This window comes from Rhinolophus sinicus, chromosome 2 (assembly GCF_057876585.1).
Source record: "Rhinolophus sinicus isolate RSI-liver-muscle chromosome 2, RSI-T2T, whole genome shotgun sequence".
In the NCBI taxonomy this organism is placed as follows: domain Eukaryota; kingdom Metazoa; phylum Chordata; class Mammalia; order Chiroptera; family Rhinolophidae; genus Rhinolophus; species Rhinolophus sinicus.
The window spans coordinates 39,150,528-39,169,146 of record NC_142502.1 but is presented as its reverse complement, the minus strand read 5'-3'; the positions used below and the strand labels follow the sequence as shown (position 1 = coordinate 39,169,146).

The 18,619-nt window shown below is 33.7% G+C and overlaps 1 protein-coding gene across 1 annotated transcript in view; it reads right to left on the bottom strand.

Annotated features, from left to right (window-relative positions):
• Positions 1 to 18,619, bottom strand: part of CEP85L (centrosomal protein 85L) — a 108,469-nt gene that overhangs the window by 16,904 nt on the left and 72,946 nt on the right. Inside the window, exons 7-10 of the mRNA XM_088795492.1 lie at positions 12,586 to 12,738; positions 10,641 to 10,795; positions 7,494 to 7,611; positions 6,934 to 6,984 (exon numbers count right to left, since the gene is read on the bottom strand). Of these exons, the coding sequence (XP_088651618.1) occupies positions 6,934 to 6,984; positions 7,494 to 7,611; positions 10,641 to 10,795; positions 12,586 to 12,738 (477 nt within the window). The remainder of the gene's footprint in view (positions 1 to 6,933; positions 6,985 to 7,493; positions 7,612 to 10,640; positions 10,796 to 12,585; positions 12,739 to 18,619) is intronic.

The following is an 18,619-nucleotide window of genomic DNA, read 5'->3' as shown; positions in this document are numbered from 1 at the left end:
ATCCAGAATATACAAGGAACTCATGAAACTCAACAACAAAAAAACAAACAACCCAATTGAAAAATGGGCAGACGACCTGAAGAGACATTTCTCCAAAGAGGACATACAAATGACAAATAGACATATGAAAAAATGCTCAACATCACTAATCATCAGAGAAACGCAAATCAAAACCACAATGAGATATCACCTCACCCCAGTCAGAACGGCTATCATCAACAAGACAAATAGTAACAAGTGTTGGAGAGGCTGTGGAGGTAAAGGAACCCTCATACACTGTTGGTGGGAATGGAGACTGGTGCAGCCATTATGAAAGGCAGTGTGGAGGTTCCTCAAAAAATTACGAATAGAATTACCATATGACCCAGCAATCCCTCTCCTGGGTATCTACCCAAAAAATTTGAAAACATTTATACATAAAGACACATGTGCTCCAATGTTCACTGCAGCTTTGTTTACGGTGGCCAAGACATGGAAACAACCAAAATGTCCTTCGATAGATGAATGGATAAAGAAGTTGTGGTATATATACAAAATGGAATACTATTCGGCGGTAAGAAAAGATGATATAGGAACATTTGTGATCCAAATACCTATATTTGGATCTTGAGAGTGTAATGCTGAGCGAAATAAGTCAGACAGAAAAAGCAGAGAACCATGTGATTTCACTGATACGTGCTATATAAACCAAAAGCAACAAAAGAACAAGACAAACAAATGAGAAACAGAAACTCACAGACACAGACAATAGTTTAGTGGTTACCAGAGGGTAAGGGGGGTGGGAGGGTGGGAGATGAGGGTAAGGGGGATCAAATATATGGTGATGGAAGGAGAACTGACTCTGGGTGGTGAACACACAATGGGATATATAGATGATGTAATACAGAATTGTACACCTGAAATCTATGTAATTTTACTAACAATTGTCACCCCAATAAATTAAAAAAAAAGAAAAAAGAAAATGTGGTAGGCATACAATGGAATATTACTCAGCCATAAAGAATATCGTGCCATTTGTGACAACATGGATAGACATTGAGGGCATTATACAAAGTGAGATACTTATAGTATTATAGACAGCTACCAGAGAACAGATTGTGGTTGCCAGAGGTAGGGGGTGGTGTGTAAAATAGGTGAACGGGGTAAGAGGTATGAACTTCCAGTTATAATTCCTGGGGATATAATGTAAAACATGGTGACTGCAATTAATAATACTGTATTGTATATTTGAATGTTGCTAAGAGTAGATCTTAAAAGTTCTCATCATAAGAAAAAAATTTGTAACTATGTAGTGATGAATGTAAACTAGATTTATTGTGGTGATCATCTTAGAATACATAAAAATAACAAATTATGTTTCAAACTTAAACTGTTAATATAACGCCATATGTCAATTAAATCTCAATAATGAATAAGTGGGAATAATAATAATTCCCACTTATTATTTATTAAAATAAACAGTGGGAATAAAAGAGAGAGAAAGGCGAGTTAAACAGTGTAAGATTTTGGAGTCAGATAAAACTAGGTTCTGGATCCACAGCTTACATGCGTGTGATCACAAGTAAGTTATTCAACCTTTCTAAGCTCCAAATTCATCAGAATTTCCAACCTTGTAAAGTATTGTAAAAATTATGCAGTGTGTGTGCAGACAATACCTTAGCTATCTGCCTATTAACAAATCCCAAGAGTCATAGGTAGTCATATTTGTACAGCTCAAATTCCTTCATTAAGTTAACTGTCATCTTGCTACCAGATATAACTTTAAAAACAATCTGACTGCGAGTTCTGCCTCCAGTATGATGGCATGTGGAGCTCCTCAGACTCTCCCTAGTGAAAATTATTTAAAAAAAAACACATTTAAAGTTTCTGGAAATGGTCCTAAGGGCATACAGCAAATGAAGAAACACATATATCCAAGAAAATCTACCAAAACTCTGTGAGAACAACTCAAATCTGTGATATCTGAAACAAAATCCACTCCATCCGCACTCTCACAGTTCAGTGAGATGGAAGTTCCACCCAACTTCCGGTTGGAGAACTATCTTCCCAGGAGGGGCAGAACATCAGCATTTCTCATCCTGCCCTCAGTACCTATAGCTGAGGCCAAGTTCCAGGCAAGTACAGCAAAAAGTGGGGGCTCCCTTTGCTCAGGCTCCTTCATGGGACGGGGTTTTACCTCAGGTGCAGTACCATTGAGATTCCTGGGGCCCTGATTGCCCTTGTGTTAGTTTTTGGGGCAGGGGTTCCACACTGGAAAGGCAAGCCAAGATCCAGAACGAGGACTGCTGCCAGGCTGTAAGAAAGAACCGTCTGGGGAACTTGCTAAGAATACATATTTCAAGCTTTATCCCAGAGATACTGATTCATTAGGTCCATAATGGGGCCCAGAAATTATATTTTAAAAACATCCCAAAGAATTTGAATATCCATACAGGTTTGGTGACCACTCAACACAGGCTCAAGAATATTCTTTCATGATTCAATGAGCTGACTACCTTACTGCAACTCTCTACCTTAGACACAAAGAACTGATTTTTCAAAAGTTATTTAAATCTATCTTTTACATATTTTTCTAACATTTTAATTAAGCAACAACTATGACGTGCATGCAACAGGCTTACATGTACATTAAAGATTATTCTCTGTATAAGTACAAACTAGAGAAAGCTTATTTTTCAAAAAGCTATTTTTCTTTGATAGAAGACATTTTTTAGGCTGTTAGGTTTTTCAAAAATTAATACTAATTTCTGATAAGAATATTTTTAGTTTTTCATGCATTATAAAGCAATTCATATAGGTAAAACTTTAAAAATTAAAAAAAAAACTTTAGGAAGAAAGAAATATTTAGGATCACAAAACAATTATTGGATAACATAAAAATAGGAGATAAACATCAAATAATGAGAAGCATTAATCAATATATATTTAGGCTACATAAAAGTTATATTCTACCTATGAGGCATTCTATTGGCTTCTGACCCATGTTCCCATCATTTCTATTGAAGAAACTTGCTACATGAAGGCTTTAAGACAGATTAACTAAAACTGGAATAGTATCTTCTGAGGCTGTGGAAACATCCTCTCTTGAAGTGTTATAAATAGGACAGACTGTCACGGTTTTCAGATTGGTGTTTCCAACCCTTCTTTTAAGAGTGAACAGTCTTAATAAACTTTAAAGCATCATTCTGTCTTTTGTGATCTTATGATCATTAATAGCTATCAATTCAGAAAGACAATTTAAAATGCCTAAGTTCTTTCAATGAGGAAACATTTTAACATGTTAGAAAAAAACAAGTAAACATAACAAAGTTTTTTACTCTGTATTGCCTCTGCCAAAAGATTACAATGATAACAGCTCACTGGAGACAGACAGGCTTATTACGTAGGTGAAATATGTTTTGAGGAATAAAAAGAAAGTAAGTTAATGCCCAAAGAATTCATTCACATTCTGACTGCAGCAACATTTATGGAAATGATGAGAAATGTTGTATGCAAAATGTCTTTTTATATGGTATACTGACAGAAGAAAAGCCTATAGAAGAAGCCAGCTTAACTATGCTGATTTCATGGATGTAATGTCAGTCAGTATTGCTACAGGATCAATGAGTAAACAAGGTTTTCATGCCAGTTAACAATATCATCTTGGCAGTTGAACAAAATAGTAGATAAATCTATATTTTTATAGCGCTGAACTCAGTTTCAAAATCAACATATACTTTTACATGAAGTATTACTTTCTCTATATTCAACGATAAATACAATATAATGAGTAGAAGACTGATTTCTCCCCCATTTTCAAAGTTGTGAATTAGTAAACTTGCCACTGACCTAAACCAGACAAGAATTTATTTGACTTTTGGTGTAAGGTCGTAAACTATACCTATATTTTAAATATAGCAGTTTCACTCTAACTGCCTTATTATTACTTCCTATAAATTGGACATAAAATGAACATAGCTAGGGGTTTCATTTTTCTCTTTCGTGTCCAAATTTAAACTGTAAAAATAACCTGCTTGTACCCAAGGCCATGCAATATTCCAAATCAGCCAAATAAACTTTTAATAAATTTCATCTCCTCTATAGTTTGAAGGGACATAAAGTAGTAGTAAAACTTGAAATTCTGTGTACAATTCTGTAATACATCCTCTATATCTCACATTATGTGTTCACCACCCAGAGTCACTTCTCCTTCCATTACCATATATTTGACCCTATTTACCCTCTTATAGAACCTGAAATCTACGTAATTTTACTAACAACTGTCATCCCAATAAATTTTAATCAAAAAACCCCATGAAATTCTAATAATACTAAGTTTGTTGGTCTACTAAACACTCTAAAACGGAACAACCACCCAGCACTATGGACGAACAAAGAACACGCAAACCATAATGGCAGTGAAATTTTACAATAAATGTAATACTATACTGAGAGCTAAAATGTATAATTCATGTTAAAAAATGGTTGGGAAGCTCTCTGCTATCCTTAAAGTATTTTGTGTTATTTTGGCTATGCAAAGAAATTGGAAGAAATTAAAAAACAGCTATAGCATATGAAAAGGACATCATAACCTATACAGGTTTAAGGTTGGCCATTCTTTATGTAAACAGATGGGAGAAATCTAGGAAGTTTTGAAAAATTAGTAATTGAAGGGAACTGCTCTAATTATATGTACCAACTTGATAATATGCCCATTAACTGTACTACAAAGCAACAAGAATACTTTCCAATACAAAGGTTCTCTTTAGGTTTCTCTCTGCAGTTTCTAATGTTAGGGAAATAATTAGTATTCATTTTTTTCAGAATGGACAATATTTTCAGGTTTTTACAGAGTACCCACCTTTTATATTCATCACAAAGCACCAAATAAGAAACTTAGCTTTTTCAACTGTGAGAGGGTAAAAAATAAGTTTAAACAAGTAACAGTAAGTGAAAAATGTTCTCACCATCTGAGGCATATTTGTCTTCATCTATAGTTTTCTGTTCAAATAATATCTTGATAAATACAATTAAGTTGGATAGCTATCAACATTTGCTGTCTGTCTCTCTGAGCAAATGATATACTAGATCTATAGAACTAGATGGCCAGAAAGGTTAAGGGGGGCCGGGAGGCCAGGGGGCCAGGGGGAGAGGGGGAGAGGGGGATGAAGTGCCACTGCTTCACAAAGTAATAGAATTAATGAGCATATTGTATTGTCTGGGCCCAAACATTTTTGGAAATAAATGCATCTCATTAATTTAACTCTCATTCTTTAATTAGTTTGAAGAAATAATGTTTACTCAAACATTTTAAGATCAAAGAATGAAAGGGCATATAATTGCACATCCTCCTGCATATATAGTTATGACATACTTAATGTAACTAAAAGACCTGGTTAATGTGTTAAAATTGCATTAAGATGCCTCCACAAATGGGGAAAATGCACATTTCAAATAATATAAATATATCCTGAACGTCTATAATGTGAGAAATAGCATGTGATAAATAAAAATCTTACAAGTCTTATCCACCAAAATGTCAAAGCCAAAGGACAATATTGACTGCCCTTAATTTGGAATGAGATAAGTTTTACTAGATTTACTTCTCAGAAAACGTTACCAAGTGAAACAGAAATTCCTTTCATTACGGTCTGTTAGTCAGATATTAATGGTAAGGAAAGCTAACCATCTTGTGATTTGGTTTGTAGAACAACTGAAGTTAAGTCTGTAGGAATACAAACCAAAGAATAACCTCTGTGAATCAATTCAGTAGACAAACACACTAGTTCAACTGGACTAGTGTTTGATTAAACTGACAAATCATTTAATATGGCCAAAAGACAACCAAAGTAGACTGTCCATAATTCTGACACGCAAACCATTTACCTTTCCCTTTTTTACTCCCATTTTAAACATAAAATATTAGAATCACGAGGTACAAAAATATTTATTCAGCAAAATTTGTCCTATAGCTTTCCATCATGCAAAGACACACACCCCTATTGTGATCTGGTCCCAGGCTGCTTTCCACCATCGCCTCTCACTACTCTACCTCAGTGACTGCACCAGCAGCCATCTTGCCGGTCCGGAGTACACCAAGCTGCTCTCTCCACCTGTAATGCTTTCTCCCTGATTCTCTTCATTCATATCTCTGTTTAATTCATTTTCTCAGGAAAATCTTCATCACCACTGTATCTAATGCAACACTGTCATTACCTTTTACACTTTTTATTTAATAGCATGTATCACTGATATATTTCCATTTCCCCCATCTCGCCGCACTAGATTGGCCAAGAACTTGCTTGTTCACTGATAAATCCCCAGTGCCAAGGACAGTGCCTGGCACATAAGAAGGTACTCAGTAAATATGGCAACTCAATCAGAGAATAAAAATCTATTTAATCCACAAATTTTGGATTGTGTATTATGGGCCAGACACGCTAAAGTCTGGATATGCAAATAATCTACCCCAGTCTCCACTTTTAAGAAACTAAGTAGGAGGTAAAGACACAAATACGTAAATAAAGTGTTATGCTTTGGTAACACAGAATAATATATAGAATTATTAGGAGAGAAAGGGTTCTTGAGGTCATAACGGGCTATAAACAGTCCATTGTCTTTAGTTAGATCATTGATAAGCTTAACCAAATGTGTTCTCAATAGTAGCTATGCACTACAATCAATGAAAAAGAGGATAAGGAAGGAATAGAGGAAAACAATCTTTACAATTTTTTGAAGAACCGATTTACTGAATAGCATTTTCCTTCTATAAAACCGAAAGATTAATATTAAAGAATTTGCAACTTCACCCCAAGTGCTATGTTTTCATACATATATAGCAAATACATACATATTAAAGCAAATACATATATGCTTTAATATTTGTAGGTTATTTAACCATTAAGAGTAAATTGGCATATAACTAAGTTAAAATAAGCACAAAACACTCCTTACCTGAATTTCTAACATCATTCTGTCAATCTCATCTTGTTGGCTGTCTATTATCTAAAAGACACAAAATATATCGGTCTGAATCAAATAATTTTTCTATTGATTTTTAAAAGTACTACTATTTCAAGAAAAAGAAAACCGCAGGAAATTATGAATTTATTTTTTTAAAAATCAGGGTGTAATTTTTCTTTTAAGTATTCACACCAAGTATCCTTTAAAAAGCCATATGATTTGAATCACATATGCAAAACTGCAAAAGTCTTCCACTTCTTGATAAAAATGTTAAGTAATTAAATTTATAAACATAATTTTGAAACAGACTTTGAATAAGTTAGGAAGGAAAAGGCATACTTTTGTTTTTATTAAGAAGTAATGTAATTTTCTTAGTTTGGCTTTTATTTAAATTTACTTAAATTACTATTTTCTTGCTAAATAAAACATTTAAACTAAAAATTCCATAAGGTATTAAATATTAGCAAAATATAAATAACTATAAATTATATGTTGATACACATATCCACATAGTATAGATTTCACATTTATTATTAAAGATATGTACTGACCTTACTAGCATTCTCATTTTGTTCTCTCAGGTTATCATTTTCATTCTGAAGCTGTTTTGCATCTAACATTGGAAGGCGGATTCCATCTTCAAGGCACCTTTCTACTTTTTGCTGCAAACTGTTTTATTTTAAAGACAATTATATGAAGAAAATAAGCTGTGTGATGACTTTAGTAGAAGACTTCAACAAAGAATGAAGCCCCATCTTGGGGGTTATAGTGTTTTTTAATCAAACAATAATGAAAACCTACAGACAGTATATGAATAAGTCGCGCACCTATATTTCATACAAACAAGAAGTATAATGGAGGCTGATCATCTTTTCAAAAATGACAAATTTGAGACCAGAGTCAAGAGTTGCTTAGTAAGCGACACTCTTAGGCCCTAGTGAAATCCCTGAGCTCTGCAATCTAAGCCCTCTTCTTTCCCTCTCTCCTAAAGGCAGAGTTCCTTGGTTAAGATGATTGTGATAGGGAGCCTAAATACATGAATATACGTCTTTGTCCTTCATTCTGAGCTCAGCAAAAGTTTGTTTGTAGACAGCTGCCTAAATCACCAGAATTATATTTCTCTTTCATTAATAAGAGCAGCAATCTAATATATGTACTACTTGACCTAACAGTTTCTCATGCTATCCGTGGCACGGAGTTGCATTTTAGAAGAGGAAACAACAAAAGCAAGCCCCTCTAGTATATTAAGAGGGTAAAGGGGATCAAATATATGGTGTTGGAAAGAGAACTGACCCTGGGTGGTGAACACACGATGCGATATATAGATGGTATATTACAGAATTTTACACCTGAAATCTATGTAACTTCACTAACAATTGTCATCCCAATAAACTTTAATTTAAAAAAAAAAAAGGATAAAAGGTAACGCAGGGGAGAGGTATTAGCTTGAGAAAGGAAGAATAGTCATGTTTGGGTTAAAAGAATGGTATATACCATTTATAATAATAACCAAAACCAAAATGTAACAGCATGGCACACCTAGGAATAGCTCTGCTTTAGCCTGTGATCATACTCAAGAGTCGCAGAGTACTAAAAGAAATGGATTCTGTCTTATTTGGGTTTTGATTTTCATTATTTTTCTTCTTCTAAGTATTATGGCTAACCTGTCATCCAAAAGAAAAGAAGAAAAACAATATCTAGATTGTGGACAAAGAATTGACAGTTCTAAATGATACAATCAGGGCTTCAGATCTGTTGATAAATAATGGCACCAGAGAAGTTTTTATATATTACAAATGTAGTATACTGCTTTGTAATAAAATATTATTTGTCATAAAAAAGTTTGCTTTTTCAGTCTGAAAGTGAAAAACATTATTTCTATTTCAGAATAAGTTTGTTTCCCAATTCAGTGTCAAGACACTACTATGTACCTGTAACATTCTAACAGAAATAAGTTACATTAAAACTATCAAGATTTTTCATATTTAAAAAAAAGAAGCCAGCTATGAGGAGGGAAAAACGTACTGTCATAAAAAAATACCAAATAAGTCTTCTTTCAGGTATCCGTTTTCATTTTGTTTATGCTATGAAGCATGCTTACTTAGAAAAGTATAAATCTCTTGAACAGCAAAGGTACCAACTATTGCATTATAGGGATCCCACCCATGTATTTACTTACATTTTCATTTCTAACAGAAAACTTTTCTTATTTCATTTTTAAATCCCCCAAATTCTTATGTATTCATAAAGCATGAAAAAAAATAGTATATAAAAACAGAAAACTGTAATAATATAGTTCATTACATCGGAAGTTCTTCTGGAGTATAAGGAATACTATGTCGTATAGCTGAGGAAACTGCAATAACACCCCTACCCCCAAAGTCAAGTGACATCATACCCACACAAGTACTAAAGAATTATAGACCTTTGGTCCTTTACATCTATTTGAAATCAAGAGAAGTTTTCTGGGGTAATATCCTCTCAGAGCGTGTGGAGACAAAGTTAAGAAATGGAAAATATGTTCTGAAATGTACTATATTAAATCTTTCCAAATCAAGAATACTAGGCTCAATGTTGTCCAAAAACATAAAAGAGAAAATCTAAATAAAAGGGTAGGTATAAAATATATTAAATATGTAAAAGCACAGAACGGAACAAAAAAGAAACATTCAAATTATTTTCAGGTGTTTCTAATTCTGTATTCATAAAAAAACACATATTGAGTTTATGATCATAATGCCCTATAAAACAGAACAGATAAATCAATCAGATTAAAGAAAAAGATACATGGTTGAATTAACGTAGGTCAGAAATCTCTTTTGAGACTAAAGAATAGGAGGATATAAGGTGAGTTATAAAAGGGGAAATCAAGGAGCAAGAAAGCAGGAAATAATAAATGTGGAGTCAAAAGTATACAAATTGGGGAGGGGGACTGACTTTAGAAATACTGAAGACTGAGTTGTCCCAGAAATTAGAATTATCGGCACTAAAATCCAAGGGGAAAAAAAGGGGATAAACCAGGCATATTTAAGACTTTGAAAGTAGTAGTAAAGCAATATTAACATGGAATTATCAGATGATTTTGATTAAACAGCTGAGAATACACTGAGCTATATATATAATTGATACAAGTATAAAGAATGCATTTCTTAAATTTAGTTTTTTGGTGCTTTGTTGTCCTATTCAGGATAGTTTGATGTATTTGTGGTTGATAATCTATTAAGTTTTATAAAACAGACAGTACATGTACATGCATATATAACATAGTGCTCCAGGTTTTCCAGGAATCTGAGAGTAATTTCCCAGCTTAAATATTTTAGCTAAATAAACTAAAAAATGATATTCACTATAATTCTAACTATTAATTTACTTCATTTTGACATATCTCATTGAGCAGTGCACTTTGAGTATTTGGGCCCTCTTTTTGTTATTTAAATTTTTTACTTATATTTTAACAAAGCCATCAGTTTCCAAATTTCTTTTTCTTTTTTTTAACATTCTCATCTTAAACCTTTGGCAAGGTATATGCTGCATTGAAATGCTAAACTGAGGCTACCTATTTCAATGGCACAATACTTCTGGTTGTTAATTGTACATCTTTAAGAAGAATAATAGAGTAATCATTACAAATTATCTTAATTGAAATGCTTTATGAAAAAAAATAAATAACATAAAAGAATTACTGAAGGTTTTCTTACCTTTGAACTGTAGTTACCAACTCCTTTTCTTTCTTTTTCTGGCATATTAACTGTGTCTCTTTCTCTTCACACTGTTTTTTTATCTCTTCAATCTGTTTTTCCATATCTATCAAAGTCTCTTGCAAATTCTTATTTTTTTCTTCTAGAACCTGCAGCTAAAGAAAAATTTTTTAAGGTTCATAAAACATGGACTATTAAATGTGTTTCTACTAAAAATTGTTACTGTGCTCTCAAGGATTAATAGACTATGGTGAAAATCACACCATCTTAATTTCATCTACTTGATAATACTTTATCTCCTCCTCCGTGTAAAGGGAGGTGGGAGAATGGAATTGTGGAGAAGAGAACGGGGTCAAAAATTTCTAGAAAACAGAGAGAAAGGCAAATGCTCTCAATTTGGGCTATTTTTTAAATTGTGGTAAAATATACATAACATAAAATGACTACTTTAACCATTTTAAGTGGACATTTCAGTAGTGTTAAGTACATTCACATTCTTGTAACTAATCACCAGAACTCTTTTCATCTTGCAAGACAAACTCCATACCCATTAACAATTCCCCATCCACCTCTTCCCCTCCACCTCAGGCAAACACCCTTTGACTTTTTGTCTCTATGAATTTGAACTGCTATAGGTACTTCATACAGTATTTATCTTTTTGTGACTGGATTATTTCACTTGCATGTGCCAGAATTTCCTTCCTGTTTAAGACTGAATTGTATGTATAATCGTATGCCACATCATTTGTCAATGGACACTGGGTTGTCTCTACCTTTTGTTACTGCAAATAACGCTGCTGTGATCATGCATCATGCACAAACATCTGTTTGAAACCCTGATTTTAATTCTTTTGGGTATATACGCAGAAGTGGAATTGATAAATCATATGGTAATTCCATTTTCAAGTTTTTGATGAACTGTCATATGGTTTCCCATAGTGGCTACACCATTTTACATTCCCACCAAGTGCGTAAGGATTCTGATTTCTCCACATCATTTTGCCAATGCTTGTTACTTTCTGCTTTTTTGATATTAGCCATCCTAATGGGTATATGGTGGTATGAATGCATGTTTTTAATCTATATTCCTTGCTGTTCTTACTCATGCAAACTCCTTGCTCCTTCTTTAGTTCCTTCATGATGTTACCCTCTCTTAGTTTTACAATTTATAAATTAAACAGAGAATGTGTTGTAGATCTAGAGCTGCATAACAATGACACACCATGGATTAGACCAATGATCCTCAACTGGGAGCAGTATCCGCCCCAGGGGACATTTGACATTTGGAAATATCTGTAGACAATTTCTGGGGGGTGACGGGGAAGGGGCAGAGCAGTACCATTGGTATCAAGTAGACAGAGGCCAGAAGTGCTATAAGCATCCTTTAATGTACAGGACAGATTTCCATAACAAAAAATTATCCACCCCCAATGTCAATAACAGTGCAGAGGCTGAAAATCCTATGACTAGAAAGAAACTAAAGAGTAGGTTTAATGGGTTTATAAACAAGATTTCAAGAGGGCAGGTCTCAAAGAGTTGGCAAAAAGACTTTGATGATGTTAAGAAAGGAAAATGGTAAGAAAAGAAGACTAAATGGAGGTCACAGAATAAAATATAAGAAATGATTTATGGAAAAATTAAGAAGATGTAATATACAGTGTAGGGAATATAGTCAATAATATTGTGATAGCATAAGTATCACATGAGTATTACAGTGTCAGATGGTTCTTGGACTTATTATGGTGATCACTTCTTTAGGTATGTAAATAGTGAATAACTATGGTGTATACCTTAAACTAATATAATATTGTATGTTAGCTATATTTTAATAAAAATCTTAAAAAATAAAGGCATGCCTATTAAACTCTAAAAAAAAAGATTTTTTAAAACATCAACTTAAAATGTTTTCACGTCATTTAAAAATGAGCATTTTGTTTCATGTTACCTGTAGACCCTGACTCTGTACATCATCTAGAGTTGGAAGATCAGCCAGATACTTTTCCAAGGTCTCGATTCTTCTCTGTTTTTCTTTGTTTTGTTCAGATTCCTTCTGGCACCTCTTTTTCAGGCTATTGATGTATCTATCTCTGGTTTTAAGCTTAAAAAAAAGGTTATGAATCTTCAATGGTTTTGTATCATTAAAATACAGTAACAAAACAAACATTCTAATCTTAGGCATCACCAAATTCTCCAACAGTTAGGTCCTGGTTGTAGTTAATACCACAACCAACTCAAGTAAGATTTCCCTTACTCCATCAACTCAAATATTCACAGTTCTTCAAATTTTCATATCACTGAAATCAAGTTTTTGGACTTTTTATTTTCTTGCACAACTGATGGCATCCTATAAACTTCTGTCAGCCAGGTAGCAGTAATGATATAGTTTATATTGACTGCACATGTGTAAATTTGGTCAAGGCTATTCATATTGGTGACATTTCAACAGTGTTAGGTACGTATATGTTGAAACTGTGTTGAGTTTAAATGATGTTTAAAATATCTTTTAAAATGTTACATTATAATTTGCACTGAAAAAAGTTATTGCATACCCAGAAAGACCCAGAAACAGAGCTGCGGGGTACAATTTTGAAATTAGTGAAGCAAGTCATTCTCTGGAGGATTAACTCAAATTTTTATTTCTTGCAAAGCTATATGCAATATTTTACGTGAATCAGGAATGGGAGATATGGGGCGCAGCTGGATGGCTCAGTTGGTTAGAGCCTGAGCTCTGAACAACAGGGTTACCAGTTCGATTCCCAAATGGGCCAGTGAGCTGCACTCTCCACAACTAGACTGAAGATGAGCTGCCACTGAGCTTCCGGATGGCTCAGTTGGTTAGAGCGCGAGCTCTCAAAAACAAGGTTGCCGGTTCAATTCCCCCATGGGATGGTGGGCTGCGCCCCCTGCAACTAAGATTGAAAATGGCGACTGGACTTGGAGCTGAGTTGCGCCCTCCACAACTAGAATGAAGGACAATGACTTGGAGCTGATGGGCCCCGGAGAAACACACTGTTCTCCAATATTCCCCAATAAAATAAAAAATAAAAAATAAAAAAACAATTACACATATGTATATAATTGTAAATATATATAGAGAAAAATGTAGAGAAAAAAAGATAAAAAGTCAAATATTTTATTTAAAAACAAAAGAATGGAAGATACATACAAACAAAGTTATTTTGTTACTAACAAACTTGCAAAGAAATTGCTTATCATGTACCAAAGTAATGTAATCAAAGCTAGGAGGGCTTACTAAAATTATCAAAAACTTAGGAACTGATAAAGAAACTAGTGAGACCAATCCATACCTCAAGTAGGACTATTGTTAAGACATTGCATCATAATTAATCTTGCACCATTTTTTCTTTCTAAAAATTACATAAAATTAAGGTGTGCCTTATCATTAATGTCATTTTAGGACTGATAAAATATGCTGAGCACCTATTATACAACACATACAGTACATGATTCTATTAAATACCAATTTGTGTAGGCTGAACCTCAGATTTTTATATACTAATTTTTTTCACCTTTCTACCTGTAATTCACTATCTTTAAATTTCATATCTCATATTCAAAGCTCTTCCATACTTAAGATCAATTAAAAACAATATATATACACAAACAGTTGCCAAAAAAGTAAATTACAGACTCATATTCACCTTAAATTGTCAGTCTTCTACTTTAACATTTTTTTTAGAAACTTATAGGGTTCTAAAATATTTTTACAATCTTTTCCCATATTCACCAGGAAATATATGCCAGGAACGTGTAGTATAATGGAGTACTCTTTCAAATTTCATTAAAACTAACACTTGTCCACAATCTCGTTTCTTTCATGCCTTATCTAATTTCTTTCAGGACCAATGTATAACAACTTTTACTAAAACAACTTCAACTGGAAAATTGCATCACATCTCATTTCATCTATTTATTCTATCAATAACATTAGGATCCATTTATTACCTTGGATAAGAAGCAACACTCGTAAAACAGACAAATCCTATTATTTATTGGGGCTTTCTCAGGATTCAAGACCAATGTGCGGGTGTGACAACTTAACTTGTGATTTATTAGAACTCACAGGCTGTTGGCAGTGGTGGTGACCTATAAGACTGTAAGATACAATTCCCTTTTGAATATGAGGCCCAGAGATCTTTAGTGACTTAACTACAAGTCACAGAAACAGAGTTCAATTTATGTATCGACTGCCTGACTAAACATCAGGGACAATTTTCTTTAAATTCTTCCACACTAATAATAACCAGATTCCCATAAATTCTCTAGTCACCAGTTGTGCCTGGATTGCCCACCAACAAAGCCTGCTCTTGCCTTAGCAAATGACTCTGTAAGTAAACATAACTCACCAACCTATTTTTACTAAATGCTCCCTAATTTACACTTAATTATTGGATGTGACACAATGATGTCCTCAAAAAGCAGCCACTGGAATAGGTCAGGCATGTTGTTTTCTACTACGCAGAGATGTCCTAGTTTTCTTCTTTTCCTTCGATTGGTCAACTGCCTTCTCTGCTATCATGTTAAGCTTGCTGCCCTTGATCACACATCTCTGCCAACACTCTCCTGCTGGATACCATCTGTTATTTGTTGACCACAAGTTGATAACAAATAACCTCTGGGTTTTTGTTTTTTCAGCCCTGCTCACTGACGAGAAGCTCTTTGTTTTGTTTTAACTTTGAAGTTTTGTTTGTTTCAACTTCGAAGTTTTGTGTTGTTTGTTTCAGATTAACAGAGGTTACTGAAGTTTGAACTCCAGTAATTACCGCCAAGTAAATGAAGTATCACTAATAAATTTTTCTTATTCTATGTATAAAAAGTTAAGTTTTTCCCTTTTAAAGAGGTATTATGCAAGCTGAGATCATTCCTAGAAGGCAATAGGTAGGCCTTGTTTTAGAAGAGGTTGACAAACAAATTATTTTTATTTTAAATACAATAATTAGAACAACATAGATCAATGAGGAAATGTTTTCCTCTAAAGTTTTTATAAATCATTATAATTAGGACCCAAGCATCAATTGTAGAGTTAAACTGTCTTGAATTTTACTCCTAGTTTTTTAGCAATTTCTATCTATATGAGACTGGACAAATTACTCAAACTACTTTTCTCAAAGCTTCAGTCACCTCATTTTTTTAAAATGGGGGAATAGGTATAATATACTTAATAGTGTTTTCTGAAGATTAGGATTAAATAAGAAAACATTTAATACACATTAACAACAAGCTGTCTGGCACATACAAGAAAGAGCTCATTAAAGAGTAACTTCTGTTATTATTATTATCATTACATTAGATGTTTTTCTTTCACAGAATCAGTCTTAATGAGGATTACAAAGTGCAGAGGGAAACAATGCAATCCAATCTCATGTGGGCCCAAAGTGCTGTGTAGTTGATGCATCATCGATGAGTTTATTTTCTAGCTTCACTCCCTTCAAGAACTTAAGTCATCTCCATGTCCTCTGAAACAAACTCTACCCTCTACATTCACCCACTTCCTTAAGTTTCCCTGGCATAGGCATTTGTATTCTTAATTGCTTCACTCCACAAAAAGGCTATTACTCTTCCTTTCTAAGAGTACCTCTTCCATCTCGGTGTTTGTTATCAACCTTTCCCTACTTTTCTTAAGAACTGGATCCATCAGCCCCCTATCTCATATCTTTGACAACTCTAATTAGTCTTTCCCCAGTCCTTTGTTGGGGTTATCTCGTTCCCTTTTCTTCTCTCTTGGCAAAAATCACTTGAAAGCATTTTCATTCATTCATTCATTCATTCATTCATTCATTCATTCATTCAATATTCCAGACACCATGGCTGGTGCTATATATGCTATAGTGTGACACATGCAGGTACGTCCCTGCCTTTATGGAGCTTCCAGTGAAAAATATATAAAAAAATGATTGTTCAAAATTGTGTTAAGTACTGGGAAAAAAAGAACAAAATGCTCTAGGCATATAAAAGGAGGGGTTGAAAAGTAAAGATACCTAAGCGGAGACTTGACAACATAAATAGGTAACTGGTGAGTGGGAGGAGAGAGCCAAGCATTTACCAGGTAAAGAACCTGATACCAGAAACAAAGCCTGACTTGTTTAAGCAACTGTAAGACACTGTACCACACAGTGTACCAAAAGGAGATTGGTAGAGCATAGGCTATATAATTAGGAAGGGTTTTTCAGGTCATTGGAAGAATTTGATTCTTATTTTGAAGACAATGAGATGGCATTGACGGGTTTTAACCAAGTACGTGAAATGACTGGTTCTTCTTTTGAAGTGTTCAGTCTTCCACACTATCAAGAATGGATTTGGGAGGCTATGGAGCAACTGGAATTCTCATACATTAATACTGGATGTGTTAAATGCTATAATACTAAGAAGAACTTAGGGAGTTTCTTGTAAATTAAATATCTACCCTATGAATTGTATGACCCAGAAATGGCACTCTTAGGAGTTTACCCAAGAGAAATGAAAACATATGTATACAAAGAATCTGGTACAAGAATGTTCACAGCAGCCTTATTTATAATTTCCCCAAACTGCAAACAATCCAGATATCCATGAGAGTAGGAGAGTAGATACACTGTGGTCTATCTATATAATGAAATGTAACTCAACAATTGATAAGAACAAACTACCAATACATGCAACAATATAAATAAATCTCTAAAACATTGAGTGAAAGGAAACAGACACAAAAGAATGCATACTGTATGACTCCATTTATACGAAGTTCAATAAGACTCAAAACTAATCTACAGTGAGATAAAAAAGTGTTTCAGGGAAGAAAAGGAAAATTACGAGAAAGAAGCACAAGGGAACTTCTTGGTGATTGAAATGTTTTGTGTTTCATTTTAGATAGTAGTTATATGGGTACACAGTATTAGCAATACTTGTCAAACTGAACACCCAAAATCTGTACATAAAACTGTATATACATTATGCTTCAATTTAAAAAAATATAATACATAAAATACAGAATTACAATACTACAAAAAAAGTGGAGGGAGGGAAACAGCAGATAGGGCAAGAGTAAATTCAGAGACACCAATGAAGAGTCTATTACAAGAGCTTTGCCAAGGTATGATAACTTGAACACTGGTAGTGTTGGAGAGAGTCTATAAATATTTAGGAGACAAGCTTGATTAGGCTTAGTAAACTTCCTAGCATGAGTAACTGAATATATGGTAATGAACACCGAAGAAAATTTTGTTTTGTTTCATTTCAGAACAATAGGGCAGTCAGAGGCAAGCTAAGAATTGCATTTTGGACATGAAAAGTTTGAAATACTTTTGACATCCAAGTAGGAGCTGTCAAATATACAGTTAGTATATAAATCAATTTTATTAAGCACTGGACACCAAAAGTAATAAAAGAAAAAATTTAGATAGAACAAAAATAAATTTTTAAATTGTTTCCACTGAAAAATAATTTTGACACAATCTTTTAATTAACAAGTCGTAGGTGAGAAAATATTTTAATCCCTCCTACATCTGTATGACCAATGAATATTTCTTTAGCTCTCCAAATTATGGTATTGTATGAAGCCCCCAAAATATAGAGAAGAAATAGATACTTAAGTTACTTTGAAGTTAGCCAAGATAAATACATCTTACTGCTAGAAAGAGAAACAATGTAAAATTTTTGTCAGTGTTAGGAAGATAAAAAATTTAACTCATACACACACACACACACACACACACACACACACAAACACACACAGAGTGTCAGTTTTTAGTTCTCTACTAATAGCTCCAAATCTCCCTGCAGAAATCATGGTGACCTGCTTCAAGATCACTTGAATAGAAGAAGATTCAGTTTATAGAATAATAAGCTGAGTACATCAAGAGAGAATCTACACAAGCTTAAGGATCTGTACCTCGTCAGTAAATTAGGGTTAGCAAGTATCCTACATTATCTTTAGTAATATTATAAAGGAATGAGATGAAATATGTAAAGATACTTTGACA